The sequence below is a fragment of the Arctopsyche grandis genome, chromosome 8, assembly GCF_051622035.1.
Source record: "Arctopsyche grandis isolate Sample6627 chromosome 8, ASM5162203v2, whole genome shotgun sequence".
In the NCBI taxonomy this organism is placed as follows: domain Eukaryota; kingdom Metazoa; phylum Arthropoda; class Insecta; order Trichoptera; family Hydropsychidae; genus Arctopsyche; species Arctopsyche grandis.
The window spans coordinates 23,320,063-23,344,944 of NC_135362.1; the positions used below are offsets into that span (position 1 = coordinate 23,320,063).

At 39.2% G+C, this 24,882-nt stretch overlaps 2 protein-coding genes across 2 annotated transcripts in view; both read left to right on the forward strand.

Moving 5' to 3' along the window:
• LOC143915452 (uncharacterized) overlaps positions 1–24,882 on the forward strand; it is a 668,062-nt gene that overhangs the window by 504,203 nt on the left and 138,977 nt on the right. The window lies entirely within an intron of this gene.
• LOC143915888 (uncharacterized) overlaps positions 3,402–24,882 on the forward strand; it is a 42,704-nt gene continuing 21,223 nt past the window's right edge. The window contains exon 1 of the mRNA XM_077436709.1: positions 3,402–4,373. Within this exon, the coding sequence (XP_077292835.1) occupies positions 3,402–4,373 (972 nt within the window). The remainder of the gene's footprint in view (positions 4,374–24,882) is intronic.

Sequence of the window (24,882 nt, forward strand, 5' to 3'; positions counted from 1 at the left end):
TCGAATTCTTTGATTTCGGTGATGGTTAAGTTAGGTTCGGTTAGGTTTGGTGACGTTAGTGAGTTTTGTGTAAATCTTACAATCTCAAATTCTTTGATTTCGGTGATGGTTAGGTTAGGTTGGGTTAGTTTTGGTGAGGTTAGCATGAATTGTGTATATTATTGTAATGTCAAATTCTTTGATTTCGGTGATGATTAGGTTAGTTTGAGTTTGGTTAGGTGAGGTTAGCGAGTATTGAGTAAATCTTAAAATCTCGAATTCTTTGAATTCCGTGATATATAGGTTAGGTTGGGTTAGGTTTGGTGAGGTAAGCGAGTTTTGAGTATATCTTACAATCTCGAATTCTTTGATTTCGGTGATGGTTAGGTTAGGTAAGGTTAGGTTTGGTGAGGTAAGCGAGTTTTGTGTATATTTTGGCAATGTCGAATTCTTTGATTTCGTTGATGATTAGGTTAGGTTGGGTTAGGTTTGGTGAGAAAAGTGAGCTTTGAGTAAATCTTACAATCTCGAATTCTTTGATTTCGGTGATGGTTAGGTTAGGTTGGGTAAGGTTTGGTGAGGTTACCATGAATTGCGTATATTTTTTAATGTCAAATTCTTTGATTCCGGTGATGGTTAGGTTAGGTTGGGTTAGGTTTGGTGAGGTTAGCATGAATTGTGTATATTATTGTAATGTCAAATTCTTTGATTTCGGTGATGATTAGGTTAGTTTGAGTTTGGTTAGGTGAGGTTAGCGAGTATTGAGTAAATCTTACAATCTCGAATTCTTTGAATTCCGTGATAGTTAGGTAAGGTTGGGTTAGGTTTGGTGAGGTAAGCGAGTTTTGAGTAAATCTTACAATCTCGAATTCTTTGATTTCGGTGATGTTAAGGTTAGGTTGGGTTAGGTTTGGTGAGGAAAGGAAGTTTTGTGTAAATCTTACAATCTCGAATTCTTTGATTTCGGTGATGGTTAGGTAAGGTTGGGTTAGGTTTGGTGAGGTTAGCAAGAATTGTGTTTATTTTTGTAATGTCTAATTCTTTGATTTCGGTGATGTTTAAATCTTACAATATCAATTTCTTTGATGTCGGTGATGGTGACGTTAGGTTGGGTTTGGTTTGGTGAGGTTAGCATGAATTGTGTATATTTTTGTAATGTCGAATTATTTGATTTCGTTGATGATTAGGTTAGGTTGGGTTAGGTTTGGTGAGAAAAGTGAGCTTTGAGTAAATCTTACAATCTCGAATTCTTTGATTTCGGTGATGGTAGGGTTAGGTTGGGTTAGGTTTGGTGAGGTAAGCGAGTTCTGTGTATATTTTTGCAATGTCGAAGTCTTTGATTTCGGTGATGGATAGGTTAGGTTGGGTTAGGTTTGATGAGGATAGCGAGTTTTTTTTTTTTTAACAATGTCGAATTCTTCGATTTCGTTGATGGTTAGGTTAGGTTGGGTTAGGTTTGGTGAGGAAAGCGAGTTTTGAGTAAATCTTACAATCTCGAATTTTTTTGATTTCGGTGATGGTTAGGTTAGGTTGGGTTAGGTTTGGTGAGGTTAGCATGAATTGGGTTTAATTTTGTTATGTCGAATTCTTTGATTTCGGTGATGGTTAGGTTAGGGTTGGTGAGGTTAGCATGAATTGTGTATATTTTTGTAATGTCGAATTCTTTGATTTCGGTGATGGTTAGGTTAGTTTGGGTAAGGTTTGGTGTGGAAAGCGAGTTTTGTGTAAATCTTACAACCTCGAATTTTTTGTAAGATTTGGTTGGGTTAGGTTTGGTGAGGAAAGCGAAATTTGAGTTAATCTTACAATCTTGAATTCTTTGATTTCGGTGATGGTTAGGTTAGGTTGGGTTAGGTTTGGTGAGGTTAGCGAGTTTTGTGTAAATCTTACAATCTCGAATTCTTTGAATTCGGTGATAGTTAGGTAAGGTTGGGTTAGGTTTGGTGAGGTTAGCAAGAATGATAGTATCATTTACACACACCCACGGTGAATCGTAACACTGTTGACTGGAGACAAGAGACAAAGTTAGTGTTAAAGTGTCCATCACAACATAAACGTCTTACAACAGCTCATTAATAACAATAACAACTACGTTGCTAACGACTTGTTGCGATTACGGCTGATCAAAGTACCACTAACAACGACCAAAATAAATAGTGTGCGAGCGCGTACCGATTGAAAAATTAACGATCACGGTGAACTTTTTAGTCGGAGAAATTGGAATAATGACAACAATGGCTAGCATATCTTTGGAAATGTGTGAGATTACTGCTAAAGAAGCTCTCGAGCAGAAGGTATTCCACAAATTAGAATTAATTCTAATTGATCTCAATAGCAAAATACGTAAAAATACCTACGTTCCAATCAAGGATGGAATTGAAGAGGCAATGATAGCCTTTAATACATATAAAGACATAAAACTAGACGTGTTAAAGCATAGATTACAAACTAAAACACTAATAGAACTCAATCCCACCTCGAGCGATGTTTTAAAGAATCCTCCAAATGCTTTAATACCGGAAAATCCCGCAATCATGGACTCGGCATCCTCACTAGATCAACCAAAAGAGGATTCCTGGAAAGAAGTAAGGTCAAAAAGAAGGCGGAATAAAAAGAATAAAAGAACAAATGATACAAAGAACACCAACAACAACAACGATAGGCGTCAGCCAAACATTGAAAATAGCTTTCAAGATCGATATGCGCGATTTCCACCAGGCCCCAGAAATGAGGCTATAACAATAAAGTCAGACGGCACGGTGACATATGCAGACACCTTAAAGAAAATCAGAAAAGAAATTCCAATGGAGAATGTAGATGTTGCCGCTATTCGTCAAACAAAGGGTGGAGAAGTTCTTATAAAAATGCAAAAAGGAACAACAAAAACGGAAGAGCTAATGGGTGCGATTTCCGCGATTCTGGGCAATGGTGCGACTGTGAAGAAGCTCGTCCCTGGAGTCGTCATTGAAATACGGGACATCGATGGGGCCACGGATGAGACAGAATTGATGGAGGCATTAGCAAGCGCTTCACCACATGAGAAATGCGCGATTGATCACGTTCAAACCGGCTTATGGAGGCACTCAGATTGCGATGGTCAAACTCCCGAGAGACGATGCCACTGAATTGATTAAGGCCGGAAGAATTCGAATCGGATGGGTCAATTGTCGTTTGAGGCCCCGAGTCCATATAATAAGATGCTTCAGGTGTCGGGGATTCGGACACATTGCGGTAGAATGCGCCAGCAAACAAGACAGAAGCAAAGAATGCAACAAGTGCGGCCAGGAAGGCCATAAAGCTGTGATTTGTAAGAACGACCCACACTGCAGCATTTGTGAAGGAGAAAAAATAAGCAGCGGTCATCAGACCGGTAGTCGAAGCTGTGCAGCCCTCCGGACTGCTCTGAAAGGACGAACACAACAATGATCCGCATACTCCAGATCAATCTGAATGGATGCCAGGCGGCGCAGGATGTGATGATACAGACAGCAGAGGAGCGGCGAGCGGACCTCGTGATTGTGTCTGAACAGTACCGCAACATTCCTCATCGATGGTATTCGGATGCAAGCTCAAGATCTGCAATCTACACACCAACTGCCCACCTGCGAATCACGAATGCTGTTTCAATTGGCGTCCAAGGCCGGACGTGGGTGGAGATGAGGGGAGTGAGGTTCTATAGCTGCTATTTTTCTCCTAGTGCAACAATAGAGGAGTTCAAGAGAGATCTCGTCTGCCTTGAAGATGACGTGAGAACATCGACCTTACCTGTTGTCGTTGCCGGAGATTTTAACTCAAAAGCTCCAGAGTGGGGCTCTCAAAAAACGGATCGCAGAGGTATTTTACTCTCTGAAATGGCATCGCATTTACATCTGCATGCGGCCAACGTAGGAAGTGCTTACACGTTCGTTCGGGGCAGCACCGGATCGGTCATCGATGTCACATTTGCAGGTGAAACAATAATTGGCAGGATCCGAAAATGGCAAGTGCTTGACAGCTACTCTCACAGCGACCATCGCTACATTGGCTTCGAGTTGGAAGATCGCCTCGCCGGGCCACAAATGTTACCTTCTAGTTCTGGCTGGGGAGCTCGTAAGCTGGACATCGTAGCTTTGGACGAAGCCGTTGCAGAACTAAGATCAAAAGTGACTGACGTCGCAAGCAGCGGGGTTGGAGCCGAAGACATTGCCAACTCATTAAATGACCTATTGAGTGAGAGCTGCGACGCATCGATGCCGAGACGCGGAGGTAAAAAGAGGCGCCCGGTCTTCTGGTGGACCGAAAACATCGCCATACTTCGCCGCGAGTGCTTAACCTGCAGACGCCGAGCACAACGACGGTCAAGCAATGAACAGCAAAGAGTGAAATATGAAGAAGCCAGGATAGCTTTACGAAAAGCTATAAAAGAAAGTAAAGAGAGATGCTGGAAAGAGCTCTGCAAATCGATTGATGTGGATCCGTGGGGGAGCCCATATAAGATCATAAGGAAAAAGCTCCGAATTGGAACTGTCGATCCATATCTTGAAAACAAGGCGAGTCTTGAATTGGTCATAGATGGCCTCTTTCCGCAACACCCAGTGATGGAAAGACGATCGGCGAGCAGTACTGGTGATGAGATGCCGATTTTCATGGAGGAAGAAGTCGTAGCAGCCGCCAAACGAATAAATATTGAAAAGGCGCCGGGACCGGACTGCATTCCAAACGCAGTTATTAAAAGAATTGCCTTGAGCGATCCTGCGTTGCTGTTGACGACCTTCAATGCTTGTCTGTCGGAAGGAACCTTTCCAAAACCATGGAAAAGACAAAAACTCGTGCTGATTTCAAAAGGAAAGGGAGGCCCACCAGGACCTTCATCATACAGGCCACTCTGCCGACTTGACGGGGTAGGAAAGTTACTAGAGAGACTTCTCCTACAGCGACTACAACAACAGCTAGAAAACAGGGACACAGGACTGTCATCGCAGCAATTTGGATTTCGACCCGGTCGCTCAACTATTGACGCGATCAGTGAAGTCGTAAACACCGTAAGACTTGCATGGCGTGGGAGCGTCAAGGCGAGCAAACATGTTGTGATGATCGGGCTCGACATAAAAAATGCATTCAACACTGCCAACTGGGGAAGGACTCTCGATGCATTAGTCACTATCAATGCTCCGGAAAAACTTATCAAGATGATCGAGAGCTATTTTTCGGACAGAATCCATCTGTATGAATGCATGAGCAAAAAATACGAACGATCAGTCACTGCGGGCGTACCACAGGGATCGGTCCTGGGCCCGGCGCTTTGGAATGTAATGTACGACGGCTTGTTGAAGATCCCAATGCCAGATGAAACGAGCCTGGTCGCCTTTGCTGACGATGTCACGTTGCTTGTCACCGGTATTTGGGAGTGCAGTTAGATGACAAACTACGCTTTGCAAAACATGCGGAAAAAGCGGGAGCTAGGGCGGCCCAAATAGCAGAAGACCTCGCCAGACTGATGCCCAACATCGGTGGACCGAAACAGAGGAGAAGAAAACTATACTGTGAAGTAGAACACTCAGTCCTCCTGTACGGTGCTCCGATTTGGGCGGAAAAAACAAAGGTTGAGAGGACGAGGCTCAGCCTCGCTAGAGTACAAAGAAGAGCTGCATTAAGAGTCGCAGCGGCATACCGTACAGTATCTGAAGATGCCATCCTGGTGTTGTGCGCCATTCCACCGATCGACTTACTCGCTCTAGAACGACAAGCGATCTACAGAGGTGAAAAGAAGAGTACAGCCAGAGAGACAACGATGATCAAATGGCAAGACAGATGGAACAACTCAGAAAAAGGTCGATGGACACACCATCTCATCGGAGACCTAAAAGCGTGGTGCCAAAGAAAGCACGGCGAACTGAATCACCACACGACCCAAATACTCACAGGTCACGGGTGCTTCGGGACCTACCTACACAAAATAGGAAAGAAAACAACTCCGAAGTGCCACCACTGTGAAAACGAGAAAGACGACGCGGCCCACACAACCTTTGATTGTCCAGCATGGGAAGACGACAGAAGAACATTCAGAACTGTAATCGGCGTAGAACACCTGACGCCGAGAAACATGATCTTCGACATACTGGATAGCGCAACTGCCTGGTCAGCGTGGGAAGCATTTGCTTCCACGATAATGAAAAATAAAGAAGAAGCAGAAAGAACCCGAGAACTCGATGGAAGAGCCATAAATAGCTAAGACAAAACTGCTTTCCCGAAGCAAAACATGAAAATGTGTCCGGGGAGCAGAGGTGTCAAGGGGGTGGGGTTTAGTCGGTAAAAATCCGACACTATCCTCCAGTTCGGGCTGGAGGATGTCTTTGGAAGATTCCCCACCTCCGACGATAAAAAAAAAAAAAAAAAAAGGTTAGGTTAGATGAGAAGGTTAGGTTGGGTTAGGTTTGGTGAGGCTAGCGAGTTTTGAGTATATTTTGGCAATGTCGAATTCTTTGATTTCGTTGATGATTAGGTTAGGTTGGGTTAGGTTTGGTGAGAAAAGTGAGCTTTGAGTAAATCTTACAATCTCGAATTCTTTGATTTCGGTGATAGTTAGGTTAGGTTGGGTAAGGTTTGGTGAGGTTACAATGAATTGCGTATATTTTTAAATGTCAAATTCTTTGATTCCGGTGATGGTTAGGTTAGGTTGGGTTAGGTTTGGTGAGGTTAGCATGAATTGTGTATATTATTGTAATGTCAAATTCTTTGATTTCGGTGATGATTAGGTTAGGTTAGGTTAGGTTTGATTAATTATTTATTAGGTTTAGGTTTGATTAATTATTTGATTTCGTTGATGATTAGGTTAGGTTGGGTTAGGTTTGGTGGGGTAAGCGAGTTTTGAGTAAATCTTACAATCTCGAATTATTTGGTTTCGGTGATATATAGGTTAGGTTGGGTTAGGTTTGGTGAGGTAGAATTGTGTATATTTTTGTAATGTCTAATTCTTTGATTTCGGTGATGTTTAAATCTTACAATCTCAAATTCTTTGATGTCGGTGATGGTGACGTTAGGTTGGGTTTGGTTTGGCGAGGTTAGCATAATTTGTGTATATTTTTGTAATGTCGAATTATTTGATTTCGTTGATGATTAGGTTAGGTTGGGTTAGGTTTGGTGGGGTAAGCGAGTTTTGAGTAAATCTTACAATCTCGAATTATTTGGTTTCGGTGATATATAGGTAAGGTTGGGTTAGGTTTGGTGAGGTAGAATTGTGTATATTTTTGTAATGTCTAATTCTTTGATTTCGGTGATGTTTAAATCTTACAATCTCAAATTCTTTGATGTCGGTGATGGTGACGTTAGGTTGGGTTTGGTTTGGTGAGGTTAGCATAATTTGTGTATATTTTTGTAATGTCGAATTATTTGATTTCGTTGATGATTAGGTTAGGTTGGGTTAGATTTGGTGGGGTAAGCGAGTTTTGAGTAAATCTTACAATCTCGAATTATTTGGTTTCGGTGATATGTAGGTTAGGTTGGGTTAGGTTTGGTGAGGTAGAATTGTGTATATTTTTGAAATGTCTAATTCTTTGATTTCGGTGATGTTTAAATCTTACAATCTCAAATTCTTTGATGTCGGTGATGGTGACGTTAGGTTGGGTTTGGTTTGGTGAGGTTAGCATAATTTGTGTATATTTTTGTAATGTCGAATTATTTGATTTCGTTGATGATAAGGTTAGGTTGGGTTAGGTTTGGTGGGGTAAGCGAGTTTTGAGTAAATCTTACAATCTCGAATTATTTGGTTTCGGTGATATATAGGTTAGGTTGGGTTAGGTTTGGTGAGGTAGAATTGTGTATATTTTTGTATGGTCTAATTCTTTGATTTCGGTGATGTTTAAATCTTACAATCTCAAATTCTTTGATGTCGGTGATGGTGACGTTAGGTTGGGTTTGGTTTAGTGAGGTTAGCATAATTTGTGTATATTTTTGCAATGTCGAATTATTTGATTTCGTTGATGATTAGGTTAGGTTGGGTTAGGTTTGGTGAGAAAAGTGAGCTTTGAGTAAATCTTACAATCTCGAATTCTTCGATTTCGGTGATGGCAGGGTTAGGTTGGGTTAGGTTTGGTGATGTAAGCGAGTTCTGTGTATATTTTTGCAATGTCGAAAACTTTGATTTCGGTGATGGATAGGTTAGGTTGGGTTAGGTTTGATGAGGATAGCGAGTTTTTTTTTTTAACAATGTCGAATTCTTTGATTTCGGTGATGTTTAGGTTAGTTTGGGTTAGGTTTGGTGAGGTAAGGGAGTTTTGTGTAAATCTTACAATCTCGAATTCTTTGATTTCGGTGATGTTTAGGTTAGGTTGGGTTTGGTTTGGTGAGGTAAGGGAGTTTTGTGTAAATCTTACAATCTCGAATGCTTTGATTTCGGTGATGGTTAGGCTAGGTAAGGTTAGGTTTGGTGAGGTTAGCGAGTTTTGTGTATATTTTTGCAATGTCGAATTCTTTGATTTCGGTGATGGTTAAATTAGGTTGGGTTAGGTTTGGTGAGGTTAGCGAGTTTTTTTTATATTTTAGCAATGTCGAATTCTTCGATTTCGTTGATGGTCAGGTTAGGTTGGGTTAGGTTTGGTGGGGTAAGCGAGTTTTGAGTAAATCTTACAATCTCGAATTATTTGGTTTCGGTGATGGTTAGGTTTGGTTGGGTAAGGTTTGGTGGGGTAAGCGAGTTTTGAGTAAATCTTACAATCTCGAATTATTTGATTTCGGTGATGTTTAGGTTAGGATGGGTTAGGTTTGGTGAGGTAAGGGAGTTTTGTGTAAATCTTACAATCTCGAATTATTTGGTTTCGGTGATGGTTAGGTTAGGTTGGGTAAGGATTGGTGAGGTTAACGAGTTTTTTGTGTATTTTTGCAATGTAGAATTCTTTGATTTCGGTGATGATTAGTTTAGGTTGAGTTTGGATTGGTGAGGTGAGCGAGTTTTGAGTAAATCTTACAATCTCGAATTCTTTGATTTCGGTGATGGTTGGGTTAGGTTGGATAAGGTTTGGTGAGGTAAGCGAGTTTTGAGTAAATCAAACAATCTCGATTCTTTGATTTCGGTGATGGTTAGGTTAGGTTGGGTTAGGTTTGGTGAGGTAAGCGAGTTTTGAGTAAATCTTACAATCTCGAATTCTTTGAATTCGGTGATGGTTAGGTTAGGTTGGGTTAGGTTTGGTGAGGTTATCATGAATTGTGTATAATTTAGTAATGTCGAATTCTTTGATTTCGGTGATGATAAGGTTAGGTTGGGTTTGGTTTGGTAGCGTTAGCGTGTATTGTGTAAATCTTACAATCTCGAATTTTTTGATTTCGGTGATGGTTAGGTTAGGTTGGGTTAGGTTTGGTGAGGTTAGCATGAATTGTGTATATTTTTGTAATGTTAAATTCTTTGATTTCGGTGATGATTAGGTTAGGTTAGGTTAGGTTAGGTTAGGTTAGGTTAGGTTAGGATACTGCCAACTGGGGAAGGACTCTCGATGCATTAGTCACTATCAATGCTCCGGAAAAACTTATCAAGATGATGGAGAGCTATTTTTCGGACAGAATCCTTCTGTATGAATGCATGGGCAAAAAATACGAACGATCAGTCACTGCGGGCGTACCACAGGGATCGGTCCTGGGCCCGGCGCTTCGGAATGTAATGTACGACGGCTTGTTGAAGATCCCAATGCCAGATGAAACGAGCCTGGTCGCCTTTGCTGACGATGTCGCGTTGCTTGTCACCGCAAAGAACACAACATCTTTACGCCTAAGAAGCGAAGAAGCCATAAGAAGGGTTAAAAAATGGCTCGTGGATGCGGGCTTGGAGCTCGCCGTCCAGAAAACCGAAGCTGTATTCTTCACAAGACGTAGAAAGCTGCTGCCTCCTCAAATAACAGTCAACGGCTTTGAGGTGACGTTCAGCAGATCACTGCGGTATTTGGGAGTGCAGCTAGATGACAAACTACGCTTTGCAAAACATGCGGAAAAAGCGGGAGCTAGGGCGGCCCAAATAGCAGAAGACCTCGCCAGACTGATGCCCAACATCGGTGGACCGAAACAGAGGAGAAGAAAACTATACTGTGAAGTAGTACACTCAGTCCTCCTGTACGGTGCTCCGATTTGGGCGGAAAAAACAAAGGTTGAGATGACGAGGCTCAGCCTCGCTAGAGTACAAAGAAGAGCTGCATTAAGAGTCGCAGCGGCATACCGAACAGTATCAGAAGATGCCATCCTTGTGTTGTGCGCCATTCCACCGATCGACTTACTCGCTCAAGAACGACAAGCGATCTACAGAGGTGAAAAGAAGAGTACAGCCAGAGAGACAACGATGATCAAATGGCAAGACAGATGGAACAACTCTGAAAAAGGTCGATGGACACACCATCTCATCGGAGACCTAAAAGCGTGGTGCCAAAGAAAGCACGGCGAATTGAATCACCACACGACCCAAATACTCACAGGTCACGGGTGCTTCGGGACCTACCTACACAAAATAGGAAAGGAAACAACTCCGAAGTGCCACCACTGTGAAAACGAGAAAGACGACGCGGCCCACACAACCTTTGATTGTCCAGCATGGGAAGACGACAGAAGAACATTCAGAACTGTAATCGCCGTAGAACACCTGACGCCGAGAAACATGATCTTCGACATACTGGATAGCGCAACTGCCTGGTCAGCGTGGGAAGCATTTGCTTCCACGATAATGAAAAATAAAGAAGAAGCAGAAAGAACCCGAGAACTCGAAGGAAGAGCCATAAATAGCTAAGACAAAACTGCTTTCCCGAAGCAAAACATGAAAATGTGTCCGGGGAGCAGAGGTGTCACGGGGGTGGGGTTTAGTCGGTAAAAATCCGACACTATCCTCCAGTTCGGGCTGGAGGATGTCTTTGGAAGATTCCCCACCTCCGACGATAAAAAAAAAAAAAAAAAAAAAAAAAGGTTAGGTTAGGATAGGTGAGGTGAGCGAGTATTGAGTAAATCTTACAATCTCGAATTCTTTGAATTCGGTGATGGTTAGATAAGTTTGGGTTAAGTTTGGTGAGTGTAGCAAATTTGTGTAAGTCTTACAATCTCAAATTCTTTTATTTCGGTGATGGTTAGGTTTGGTGAGGTATGCGAGTTTTGTGTAAATCTTACAATCTCGAATTCTTTGATTTCGGTGATGGTTGGGTTAGGTTGGGTTAGGTTTGGTGAGGTAAGGGAGTTTTGTGTAAATCTTACAATCTCGAATTCTTTGATTTCGGTGATGGTTAGGTTAGGTAAGGTTAGGTTTGGTGAGGTTAGCGAGTTTTGTGTATATTTTTGCAATGTCGAATTCTTTGATTTCGGTGATGATAAGGTTAGGTTAGGTTAGGTTAGGTTAGGTTAGGTTAGGTTAGGTTAGGATAGGTGAGGTGAGCGAGTTTTGAGTAAATCTCGAATTCCTTGATTTCGGTGATAGTTGGGTTAGGTTTGGTGAGGTAAGCGAGTTTTGAGTAAATCAAATAATCTCGATTCTTTGATTTCGGTGATGGTTAGGTTAGGTTGGGTTAGGTTTGGTGAGGTAAGCGAGTTTTGAGTAAATCTTACAATCTCGAATTCTTTGAATTCGGTGATGGTTAGGTTAGGTTGGGTTAGGTTTGGTGAGGTTATCATGAATTGTGTATAATTTAGTAATGTCGAATTCTTTGATTTCGGTGATGATAAGGTTAGATTGGGTTTGGTTTGGTAACGTTAGCGAGTATTGTGTAAATCATACAATCTCGAATTTATTGATTTCGGTGATGGTTAGGTTAGGTTGGGTTAGGTTTGGTGAGGTAAGCATGAATTGTGTATATTTTTGTATATGTCAAATTCTTTGATTTCGGTGATGATTAGGTTAGGTTGAGTTTGGTTTGGTGAGGTTAGCGAGTTTTGAGTAAATCTTACAATCTCAAATTCTTTGATTTCGGTGATGGTTAGGTTAGGTTAGGTTAGGTTTGGAGAGGTTAGCGAGTTTTTTGTTTATCTTACAATCTCGAATTCTATGATTTTGGTGATGGTTAGGTTAGGTTGGGTTAGGTTTGGTGAGGTTAGTGAGTTTTGTGTAAATCTTACAATTTCGAATTTTTTGATTTCGGCGATGGTTAGGTAAGGTTGGGTTAGGTTTGGTGAGGTTAGCGAGTTTTGTGTAAATCTTACAATCTCGAATTCTTTGATTTCGGTGATGGTTAGGTTAGGTTAGGTTAGATTAGGTTGAGTTTGGCGCGATGATTAGATTAGGTGATGATTTGATTAGGTTGAGTTTGGTTTGGTGAGGTGAGCAAGTTTTGATCAAATCTTACAATCTCAAATTCTTTGATTTCGGTGATGGTTAGGTAAGGTTGGTTTAGGTTTGGTGAGGTTAGCGAGTTTTGTTTATATTTTAGCAATGTCGAATTCTTCGATTTCGTTGATGATTAGTTTAGGTTGGGTTAGGTTTGGTGGGGTAAGCGAATTTTGAGTAAATCTTACAATCTCGAATTATTTGGTTTCGGTGATGGTTAGGTTAGGTTGGGTAAGGTTTGGTGAGGTTAGCATGAATTGTGTATATTTTTGTAATGTCAAATTCTTTGATTTTGGTGATGATTAGATTAGGTTGAGTTTGGTTTGGTGAGGTGAGCGAGTTTTGAGTAAATCAAACAATCTCGAATTCTTTGATTTCGGTGATGGTTGGGTTAGGTTGGGTTAGGTTTGGTGAGGTTAGCATGAATTGTGTATATTTTTGTATATGTCAAATTCTTTGATTTCGGTGATGATTAGATTAGGTTGAGTTTGGTTTGGTGAGGTTAGCGAGTTTTGAGTAAATCTAACAATCTCGAATTCTTTGATTTCGGTGATGGTTGGGTTAGGTTGGGTTAGGTTTGGTGAGGTTAGCATGAATTGTGTATATTTTTGTATATGTCAAATTCTTTGATTTCGGTGATGATTAGATTAGGTTGAGTTTGGTTTGGTGAGGTTAGCGAGTTTTGAGTAAATCTTACAATCTCAAATTCTTTGATTTCGGTGATGGTTGGGTTAGGTTGGGTAAGGTTTGGTGAGGAAAGGGAGTTTTGTGTAAATCTTACAATCTTGATTTCTTTGATTTCGGTGATGGTTAGGTTAAGTAAGGTTAGGTTTGCTGAGGTAAGCGAGTTTTGTGTATATTTTTGCAATGTCGAATTCTTTGATTTCGGTGATGGTTAGGTTAGGTTGGGTAAGGTTTGGTGAGGTTAGCATAAATTGTGTATATTTTTGTAATGTCTAATTCTTTGATTTCGGTGATGATTAGGTTAGGTTGAGTTTTTGTTTGGTGGGTTTAGCGAGTTTTGAGTAAATCTAACAATCTCGAATTCTTTGATTTCGGTGATGGTTGGGTTAGGTTGGGTTAGGTTTGGTGATGTTGGAGAGTTTTGTGTAAATCTTACAATCTCGAATTATTTGATTTCGGTGATGGTTGGGTTAGGTTGGGTTAGGTTTGGTGAGGTAAGCGAGTTTTGAGTAAATCAAACAATCTCGATTTTTTGATTTCGGTGATGGTTAGGTTAGGTTGGTTTAGGTTTGGTGAGGTAAGCGAGTTTTGAGTAAATCTTACAATCTCGAATTCTTTGATTTCGGTGATGATAAGGTTAGGTTGGGTTTGGTTTGGTAACGTTAGCGAGTATTGTGTAAATCTTACAATCTCGAATTTTTTGATTTCGGTGATGGTTAGGTTAGGTTGGGTTAGGTTTGGTGAGGTTAGCATGAATTGTGTATATTTTTGTATATGTCAAATTCTTTGATTAGGTTAGGTTGAGTTTGGTTTGGTGAGGTAAGCGAGTTTTGAGTTAATCTAAAAATCTAAAATTCTTTGATTTCCGTGACGGTTAGGTTAGGTTGGGTTAAGTTTGGTGAGGTTAGCGAGTTTTGTGTAAATCTTACAATCTCGAATTTATTGATTTTGGTGATGATTAGGTTAGCTTGGGTTAGGTTTGGTGAGGTTAGCGATTTTTGTGTAAATCTTACAATCTCGAATTTTTTGATTTCGGTGATGGTTAGGTAATGTTGGGTTAGGTTTGGTGAGGTTAGCGAGTTTTGTGTAAATCTAACAATTTTGAATTCTTTGATTTCGGTGATGGTTAGGTTAGGTTAGGTTAGGTTTGGAGAGGTAAGCGAGTTTTTTGTTTATCTTACAATCTCGAATTCTATGATTTCGGTGATGGTTAGGTTAGGTTGGGTTAGGTTTGGTGAGGTTAGCGAGTTTTGAGTAAATCTTACAATCTCGAATTCCTTGATTTCGGTGATAGTCGGGTTAGGTTTGGTGAGGTAAGCGAGTTTTGAGTAAATCAAATAATCTCGATTCTTTGATTTCGGTGATGGTTAGGTTAGGTTGGGTAAGGTTTGGTGAGGTAAGCGAGTTTTGAGTAAATCTTACAATCTCGAATTCTTTGAATTCGGTGATGGTTAGGTTAGGTTGGGTTAGGTTTGGTGAGGTTATCATGAATTGTGTATAATTTAGTAATGTCGAATTCTTTGATTTCGGTGATGATAAGGTTAGATTGGGTTTGGTTTGGTAACGTTAGCGAGTATTGTGTAAATCATACAATCTCGAATTTTTTGATTTCGGTGATGGTTAGGTTAGGTTGGGTTAGGTTTGGTGAGGTTAGCATGAATTGTGTATATTTTTGTATATGTCAAATTCTTTGATTTCGGTGATGATAAGGTTAGATTGGGTTTGGTTTGGTAACGTTAGCGAGTATTGTGTAAATCATACAATCTCGAATTTTTTGATTTCGGTGATGGTTAGGTTAGGTTGGGTTAGGTTTGGTGAGGTTAGCATGAATTGTGTATATTTTTGTATATGTCAAATTCTTTGATTTCGGTGATGATTAGGTTAGGTTGAGTTTGGTTTGGTGAGGTTAGCGAGTTTTGAGTAAATCTTACAATCTCAAATTCTTTGATTTCGGTGATGGTTAGGTTAGGTTAGGTTAGGTTTGGAGAGGTTAGCGAGTTTTTTGTTTATCTTACAATCTCGAATTCTATGATTTTGGTGATGGTTAGGTTAGGTTGGGTTAGGTTTGGTGAGGTAAGCGAGTTTTGAGTAAATCTTACAATCTCGAATTCTTTGAATTCGGTGATGGTTAGGTTAGGTTGGGTTAGGTTTGGTGAGGTTATCATGAATTGTGTATAATTTAGTAATGTCGAATTCTTTGATTTCGGTGATGATAAGGTTAGATTGGGTTTGGTTTGGTAACGTTAGCGAGTATTGTGTAAATCATACAATCTCGAATTTTTTGATTTCGGTGATGGTAAGGTTAGGTTGGGTTAGGTTTGGTGAGGTTAGCATGAATTGTGTATATTTTTGTATATGTCAAATTCTTTGATTTCGGTGATGATAAGGTTAGATTGGGTTTGGTTTGGTAACGTTAGCGAGTATTGTGTAAATCATACAATCTCGAATTTTTTGATTTCGGTGATGGTTAGGTTAGGTTGGGTTAGGTTTGGTGAGGTAAGCATGAATTGTGTATATTTTTGTATATGTCAAATTCTTTGATTTCGGTGATGATTAGGTTAGGTTGAGTTTGGTTTGGTGAGGTTAGCGAGTTTTGAGTAAATCTTACAATCTCAAATTCTTTGATTTCGGTGATGGTTAGGTTAGGTTAGGTTAGGTTTGGAGAGGTTAGCGAGTTTTTTGTTTATCTTACAATCTCGAATTCTATGATTTTGGTGATGGTTAGGTTAGGTTGGGTTAGGTTTGGTGAGGTTAGCGAGTTTTGTGTAAATCTTACAATCTCGAATTTTTTGATTTCGGCGATGGTTAGGTAAGGTTGGGTTAGGTTTGGTGAGGTTAGCGAGTTTTGTGTAAATCTTACAATCTCGAATTCTTTGATTTCGGTGATGGTTAGGTTAGGTTAGGTTAGATTAGGTTGAGTTTGGCGCGATGATTAGATTAGGTGATGATTTGATTAGGTTGAGTTTGGTTTGGTGAGGTGAGCAAGTTTTGATCAAATCTTACAATCTCAAATTCTTTGATTTCGGTGATGGTTAGGTTAGGTTGGTTTAGGTTTGGTGAGGTTAGCGAGTTTTGTTTATATTTTAGCAATGTCGAATTCTTCGATTTCGTTGATGATTAGTTTAGGTTGGGTTAGGTTTGGTGGGGTAAGCGAATTTTGAGTAAATCTTACAATCTCGAATTATTTGGTTTCGGTGATGGTTAGGTTAGGTTGGGTAAGGTTTGGTGAGGTTAGCATGAATTGTGTATATTTTTGTAATGTCAAATTCTTTGATTTTGGTGATGATTAGATTAGGTTGAGTTTGGTTTGGTGAGGTGAGCGAGTTTTGAGTTAATCTAACAATCTCGAATTCTTTGATTTCGGTGATGGTTGGGTTAGGTTGGGTTATGTTCGGTGAGGTAAGCGAGTTTTGAGTAAATCAAACAATCTCGATTTTTTGATTTCGGTGATGGTTAGGTTAGGTTGGTTTAGGTTTGGTGAGGTAAGCGAGTTTTGAGTAAATCTTACAATCTCGAATTCTTTGATTTCGGTGATGATAAGGTTAGGTTGGGTTTGGTTTGGTAACGTTAGCGAGTATTGTGTAAATTTTACAATCTCGAATTTTTTGATTTCGGTGATGGTTAGGTTAGGTTGGGTTAGGTTTGGTGAGGTTAGCATGAATGGTGTATATTTTTGTATATGTCAAATTCTTTGTTTAGGTTAGGTTGAGTTTGGTTTGGTGAGGTTAGCGAGTTTTGAGTAAATCTTACAATCTAAAATTCTTTGATTTCCGTGACGGTTAGGTTAGGTTGGGTTAAGTTTGGTGAGGTTAGCGAGTTTTGTGTAAATCTTACAATCTCGAATTTATTGATTTCGGTGATGATTAGGTTAGCTTGGGTTAGGTTTGGAGAGGTAAGCGAGTTTTTTGTTTATCTTACAATCTCGAATTCTATGATTTCGGTGATGGTTAGGTTAGGTTGGGTAAGATTTGGTGAGGTTAGCATAAATTGTGTATATTTTTGTAATGTCAAATTCTTTGATTTCGAAGATGATAAGGTTAGGTTGAGTTTTTGTTTGGTGAGGTTAGCGAGTTTTGAGTAAATCTAACAATCTCGAATTCTTTGATTTCGGTGATGGTTGGGTTAGGTTGGGTAAGGTTTTGGTGATGTTAGCGAGTTTTGTGTAAATCTTACAATCTCGAATTCTTTGATTTCGGTGATGGTTGGGTTAAGTTAGGTTAGGTTTGGTGAGGTTAGCATGAATTGGGTTTAATTTTGTAATGTCGAATTCTTTGATTTCTGTGATGGTTAGGTAAGGTAAGGTTAGGTTTGGTGAGGTTAGCGAGTTTTGTGTATATTGTTGCAATGTCGAATTCTTTGATTTCGTTGATGGTCAGGTTAGGTTGGGTTAGGTTTGGTGGGGTAAGCGAGTTTTGAGTAAATCTTACAATTTCGAATTATTTGATTTCGGTGATGTTTAGGTTAGGTTGGGTTAGGTTTGGTGAGGCAAGGGAGTTTTGAGTAAATCTTAAAATCTCGAATTCTTTGATTTCGGTGATGTTTAGGTTAGGTTGGGTTAGGTTTGGTGAGGTTAGGGAGTTTTGTGTAAATCTTACAATCTCGAATTATTTGGTTTCGGTGATGGTTAGGTTAGGTTGGGTAAGGTTTGGTAAGGTTAGCATAAATTGTGTATATTTTTGTAATGTCAAATTCTTTGATTTCGAAGATGATTAGGTTAGGTTGAGTTTTTGTTTGGTGAGGTTAGCGAGTTTTGAGTAAATCTAACAATTTCGAATTCTTTGATTTCGGTGATGGTTCGGTTAGGTTGGGTAAGGTTTGGTGATGTTAGCGAGTTTTGTGTAAATCTTACAATCTCAATTTCTTTGATTTCGGTGATGGTTGGGTTAAGTTAGGTTAGGTTTGGTGAGGTTAGCATGAATTGGGTTTAATTTTGTAATGTCGAATTCTTTGATTTCGGTGATGGTCAGGTTAGGTTGGGTTAGGTTTGGTGGGGTAAGCGAGTTTTGAGTAAATCTTACAATCTCGAATTATTTGATTTCGGTGATGGTCAGGTTAGGTTGGGTTAGGTTTGGTGGGGTAAGCGAGTTTTGAGTAAATCTTACAATCTCGAATTATTTGATTTCGGTGATGTTTAGGTTAGGTTGGGTTAGGTTTGGTTAGGTAAGGTAGTTTTGTGTAAATCTTACAATCTCGAATTTTTTGAATTCGGTGATAGTTAGGTTAGGTTGGGTTAGGTTTGATGAGGTAAGGGAGTCTTTTGTAAATCTTACAATCTCGAATCCTTTGATTTCGGTGATGGTTAGGCTAGGTAAGGTTAGGTTTGGTGAGGTTAGCGAGTTTTGTGTATATATTTGCAATGTCGAATTCTTTGATTTCGGTGATGGTTAGGTTAGGTTGGGTTTGGTTTGGTGAGGTTAGCGAGTTTTTTTTATATTTTAGCAATGTCGAATTCTTCGATTTCGTTGATGGTCAGGTTAGGTTGGGTTAGGTTTGGTGGGGTAAGCGAGTTTTGAGTAAATCTTACAATCTCGAATTATTTGGTTTCGGTGATGGTTAGGTTTGGTTGGGTAAGGTTTGGTGGGGTAAGCGAGTTTTGAGTAAATCTTACAATCTCGAATTATTTGATTTCGGTGATGTTTAGGTTAGGATGGGTTAGGTTTGGTGAGGTAAGGGAGTTTTGTGTAAATCTTACAATCTCGAATTATTTGGTTTCGGTGATGGTTAGGTTAGGTTGGGTAAGGATTGGTGAGGTTAACGAGTTTTTTGTGTATTTTTGCAATGTAGAATTCTTTGATTTCGGTGATGATTAGTTTAGGTTGAGTTTGGATTGGTGAGGTGAGCGAGTTTTGAGTAAATCTTACAATCTCGAATTCTTTGATTTCGGTGATGGTTGGGTTAGGTTGGATAAGGTTTGGTGAGGTAAGCGAGTTTTGAGTAAATCAAACAATCTCGATTCTTTGATTTCGGTGATGGTTAGGTTAGGTTGGGTTAGGTTTGGTGAGGTAAGCGAGTTTTGAGTAAATCTTACAATCTCGAATTCTTTGAATTCGGTGATGGTTAGGTTAGGTTGGGTTAGGTTTGGTGAGGTTATCATGAATTGTGTATAATTTAGTAATGTCGAATTCTTTGATTTCGGTGATGATAAGGTTAGGTTGGGTTTGGTTTGGTAGCGTTAGCGTGTATTGTGTAAATCTTACAATCTCGAATTTTTTGATTTCGGTGATGGTTAGGTTAAGTAAGGTTAGGTTTGCTGAGGTAAGCGAGTTTTGTGTATATTTTTGCAATGTCGAATTCTTTGATTTCGGTGATGGTTAGGTTAGGTTGGGTAAGGTTTGGTGAGGTTAGCATAAATTGTGTATATTTTTGTAATGTCAAATTCTTTGATTTCGGTGATGATTAGGTTAGGTTGAGTTTTTGTTTGGTGGGTTTAGCGAGTTTTGAGTAAATCTAACAATCTCGAATTCTTTGATTTCGGTGATGGTTGGGTTAGGTTGGGTTAGGTTTGGTGATGTTAGAGAGTTTTGTGTAAATCTTACAATCTCGAATTATTTAATTTCGGTGATGGTTGGGTTAAGTTAGGTTAGGTTTGGTGAGGTTAGTATGAATTGGGTGTAATTTTGTAATGTCGAATTCTTTGATTTCGTTGATGGTTGGGTTAGGTTGGGTTAGGTTTGGTGAGGTAAGGGAGTTTTGTGTAAATCTTACAATCTCGAATTCTTTGATTTCGGTGATGGTTAGGTTAGGTAAGGTTAGGTTTGGTGAGGTTAGCGAGTTTTGTGTATATTTTTGCAATGTCGAATTCTTTGATTTCGGTGATGATAAGGTTAGGTTAGGTAAGGTTAGGTTAGGTTAGGTTAGGTTAGGTTAGGTTAGGTTAGGATGAGGAGGTGAGCGAGTTTTGAGTAAATCTCGAATTCCTTGATTTCGGTGATAGTTGGGTTAGGTTTGGTGAGGTAAGCGAGTTTTGAGTAAATCAAATAATCTCGATTCTTTGATTTCGGTGATGGTTAGGTTAGGTTGGGTTAGGTTTGGTGAGGTAAGCGAGTTTTGAGTAAATCTTACAATCTCGAATTCTTTGAATTCGGTGATGGTTAGGTTAGGTTGGGTTAGGTTTGGTGAGGTTATCATGAATTGTGTATAATTTAGTAACGTCGAATTCTTTGATTTCGGTGATGATAAGGTTAGATTGGGTTTGGTTTGGTAACGTTAGCGAGTATTGTGTAAATCATACAATCTCGAATTTATTGATTTCGGTGATGGTTAGGTTAGGTTGGGTTAGGTTTGGTGAGGTAAGCATGAATTGTGTATATTTTTGTATATGTCAAATTCTTTGATTTCGGTGATGATTAGGTTAGGTTGAGTTTGGTTTGGTGAGGTTAGCGAGTTTTGAGTAAATCTTACAATCTCAAATTCTTTGATTTCGGTGATGGTTAGGTTAGGTTAGGTTAGGTTTGGAGAGGTTAGCGAGTTTTTTGTTTATCTTACAATCTCGAATTCTATGATTTTGGTGATGGTTAGGTTAGGTTGGGTTAGGTTTGGTGAGGTTAGTGAGTTTTGTGTAAATCTTACAATTTCGAATTTTTTGATTTCGGCGATGGTTAGGTAAGGTTGGGTTAGGTTTGGTGAGGTTAGCGAGTTTTGTGTAAATCTTACAATCTCGAATTCTTTGATTTCGGTGATGGTTAGGTTAGGTTAGGTTAGATTAGGTTGAGTTTGGCGCGATGATTAGATTAGGTGATGATTTGATTAGGTTGAGTTTGGTTTGGTGAGGTGAGCAAGTTTTGATCAAATCTTACAATCTCAAATTCTTTGATTTCGGTGATGGTTAGGTTAGGTTGGTTTAGGTTTGGTGAGGTTAGCGAGTTTTGTTTATATTTTAGCAATGTCGAATTCTTCGATTTCGTTGATGATTAGTTTAGGTTGGGTTAGGTTTGGTGGGGTAAGCGAATTTTGAGTAAATCTTACAATCTCGAATTATTTGGTTTCGGTGATGGTTAGGTTAGGTTGGGTAAGGTTTGGTGAGGTTAGCATGAATTGTGTATATTTTTGTAATGTCAAATTCTTTGATTTTGGTGATGATTAGATTAGGTTGAGTTTGGTTTGGTGAGGTGAGCGAGTTTTGAGTAAATCTAACAATCTCGAATTCTTTGATTTCGGTGATGGTTAGGTTAGGTAAGGTTAGGTTTGGTGAGGTGAGCGAGTTTTGTGTATATTTTTGCAATGTCAAATTCTTTGATTTCGGTGATGATAAGGTTAGGTTAGGTTAGGTTAGGTTAGGTTAGGTTAGGTTAGGTTAGGATAGGTGAGGTGAGCGAGTTTTGATTAAATCAAACAATCTCGATTCTTTGATTTCGGTGATGCTTAGGTTAGGTTGGGTTAGGTTTGGTGAGGTAAGAGAGTTTTGAGTAAATCTTACAATCTCGAATTCTTTGAATTCGGTGATGGTTAGGTAAGGTTGGGTAAGGTTTGGTGAGGTAATCATGAATTGTGTATAATTTAGTAATGTCGAATTCTTTGATTTCGGTGATGATAAGGTTTGATTGGGTTTGGTTTGGTAACGTTAGCGAGTATTGTGTAAATCATACAATCTCGAATTTTTTGATTTCGGTGATGGTTAGGTTAGGTTGAGTTTTTGTTTGGTGGGTTTAGCGAGTTTTGAGTAAATCTAACAATCTCGAATTCTTTGATTTCGGTGATGGTTGGGTTAGGTTGGGTTAGGTTTGGTGATGTTAGAGAGTTTTGTGTAAATCTTACAATCTCGAATTATTTGATTTCGGTGATGGTTGGGTTAGGTTGGGTTAGGTTTGGTGAGGTAAGCGAGTTTTGAGTAAATCAAACAATCTCGATTTTTTGATTTCGGTGATGGTTAGGTTAGGTTGGTTTAGGTTTGGTGAGGTAAGCGAGTTTTGAGTAAATCTTACAATCTCGAATTCTTTGATTTCGGTGATGATAAGGTTAGGTTGGGTTTGGTTTGGTAACGTTAGCGAGTATTGTGTAAATCTTACAATCTCGAATTTTTTGATTTCGGTGATGGTTAGGTTAGGTTGGGTTAGGTTTGGTGAGGTTAGCATGAATTGTGTATATTTTTGTATATGTCAAATTCTTTGATTAGGTTAGGTTGAGTTTGGTTTGGTGAGGTTAGCGAGTTTTGAGTTAATCTAAAAATCTAAAATTCTTTGATTTCCGTGACGGTTAGGTTAGGTTGGGTTAAGTTTGGTGAGGTTAGCGAGTTTTGTGTAAATCTTACAATCTCGAATTTATTGATTTTGGTGATGATTAGGTTAGCTTGGGTTAGGTTTGGTGAGGTTAGCGATTTTTGTGTAAATCTTACAATCTCGAATTTTTTGATTTCGGTGATGGTTAGGTAATGTTGGGTTAGGTTTGGTGAGGTTAGCGAGTTTTGTGTAAATCTAACAATTTTGAATTCTTTGATTTCGGTGATGGTTAGGTTAGGTTAGGTTAGGTTTGGAGAGGTAAGCGAGTTTTTTGTTTATCTTACAATCTCGAATTCTATGATTTCGGTGATGGTTAGGTTAGGTTGGGTTAGGTTTGGTGAGGTTAGCGAGTTTTGTGTAAATCTTACAATCTCGAATTCCTTGATTTCGGTGATAGTTGGGTTAGGTTTGGTGAGGTAAGCGGGTTTTGAGTAAATCAAACAATCTCGATTCTTTGATTTCGGTGATGGTTAGGTTAGGTTGGGTTAGGTTTGGTGAGGTAAGAGAGTTTTGAGTAAATCTTACAATCTCGAATTCTTTGAATTCGGTGATGGTTAGGTTAGGTTGGGTTAGGTTTGGTGAGGTTATCATGAATTGTGTATAATTTAGTATTGTCGAATTCTTTGATTTCGGTGATGATAAGGTTAGATTGGGTTTGGTTTGGTAACGTTAGCGAGTATTGTGTAAATCATACAATCTCGAATTTTTTGATTTCGGTGATGGTTAGGTTAGGTTGGGTTAGGTTTGGTGAGGTTAGCATGAATTGTGTATATTTTTGTATATGTCAAATTCTTTGATTTCGGTGATGATTAGGTTAGGTTGAGTTTGGTTTGGTGAGGTTAGCGAGTTTTGAGTAAATCTTACAATCTCAAATTCTTTGATTTCCGTGACGGTTAGGTTAGGTTGGGTTAAGTTTGGTGAGGTTAGCGAGTTTTGTGTAAATCTTACAATCTCGAATTTTTTGATTTCGTTGATGGTTAGGTAAGGTTGGGTTAGGTTTGGTGAGGTTAGCGAGTTTTGTGTAAATCTTACAATCTCGAATTCTTTGATTTCGGTGATGGTTAGGTAAGGTTAGGTTAGGTTTGGAGAGGTTAGCGAGTTTTTTGTTTATCTTACAATCTCGAATTCTATGATTTTGGTGATGGTTAGGTTAGGTTGGGTTAGGTTTGGTGAGGTTAGCGAGTTTTGTGTAAATCTTACAATCTCGAATTTTTTGATTTCGGCGATGGTTAGGTAAGGTTGGGTTAGGTTTGGTGAGGTTAGCGAGTTTTGTGTAAATCTTACAATCTCGAATTCTTTGATTTCGGTGATGGTTAGGTTAGGCTAGGTTAGATTAGGTTGAGTTTGGCGCGATGATTAGATTAGGTGATGATTTGATTAGGTTGAGTTTGGTTTGGTGAGGTGAGCAAGTTCTGATCAAATCTTACAATCTCAAATTCTTTGATTTCGGTGATTGTTAGGTTAGGTTGGTTTAGGTTTGGTGAGGTTAGCGAGTTTTGTTTATATTTTAGCAATGTCGAATTCTTCGATTTCGTTGATGATTAGTTTAGGTTGGGTTAGGTTTGGTGGGGTAAGCGATTTTTGAGTAAATCTTACAATCTCGAATTATTTGGTTTCGGTGATGGTAAGGTTAGGTTGGGTAAGGTTTGGTGAGGTTAGCATGAATTGTGTATATTTTTGTAATGTCAAATTCTTTGATTTTGGTGATGATTAGATTAGATTGAGTTTGGTTTGGTGAGGTGAGCGAGTTTTGAGTAAATCTAACAATCTCGAATTCTTTGATTTCGGTGATGGTTGGGTTAGGTTGGGTTAGGTTTGGTGAGGTAAGCGAGTTTTGAGTAAATCAAACAATCTCGATTTTTTGATTTCGGTGATGATTAGGTTAGGTTGGGTTAGGTTTGGTGAGGTTAGCGAGTTTTGTGTAAATCTTACAATCTCGAATTATTTGATTTCGGTGATGGTTGGGTTAAGTTAGGTTAGGTTTGGTGAGGTTAGTATGAATTGGGTGTAATTTTGTAATGTCGAATTCTTTGATTTCGTTGATGGTTGGGTTAGGTTGGGTTAGGTTTGGTGAGGTAAGGGAGTTTTGTGTAAATCTTACAATCTCGAATTCTTTGATTTTGGTGATGGTTAGGTTAGGTAAGGTTAGGTTTGGTGAGGTTAGCGAGTTTTGTGTATATTTTTGCAATGTCGAATTCTTTGATTTCGGTGATGATAAGGTTAGGTTAGGTTAGGTTAGGTTAGGTTAGGATAGGTGAGGTGAGCGAGTTTTGAGTAAATCTTACAATCTCGAATTCCTTGATTTCGGTGATAGTTGGGTTAGGTTGGGTTAGGTTTGGTGAGGTAAGCGAGTTTTGAGTAAATCAAACAATCTCGATTCTTTGATTTCGGTGATGGTGAGGTTAGGTTGGGTTAGGTTTGGTAACGTTAGCGAGTATTGTGTAAATCATACAATCTCGAATTTTTTGATTTCGGTGATGGTTAGGTTAGGTTGGGTTAGGTTTGGTGAGGTTAGCATGAATTGTGTATATTTTTGTATATGTCAAATTCTTTGATTTCGGTGATGATTAGGTTAGGTTGAGTTTGGTTTGGTGAGGTTAGCGAGTTTTGAGTAAATCTTACAATCTCAAATTCTTTGATTTCCGTGACGGTTAGGTTAGGTTAGGTTAGGTTTGGAGAGGTTAGCGAGTTTTTTGTTTATCTTACAATCTCGAATTCTATGATTTTGGTGATGGTTAGGTTAGGTTG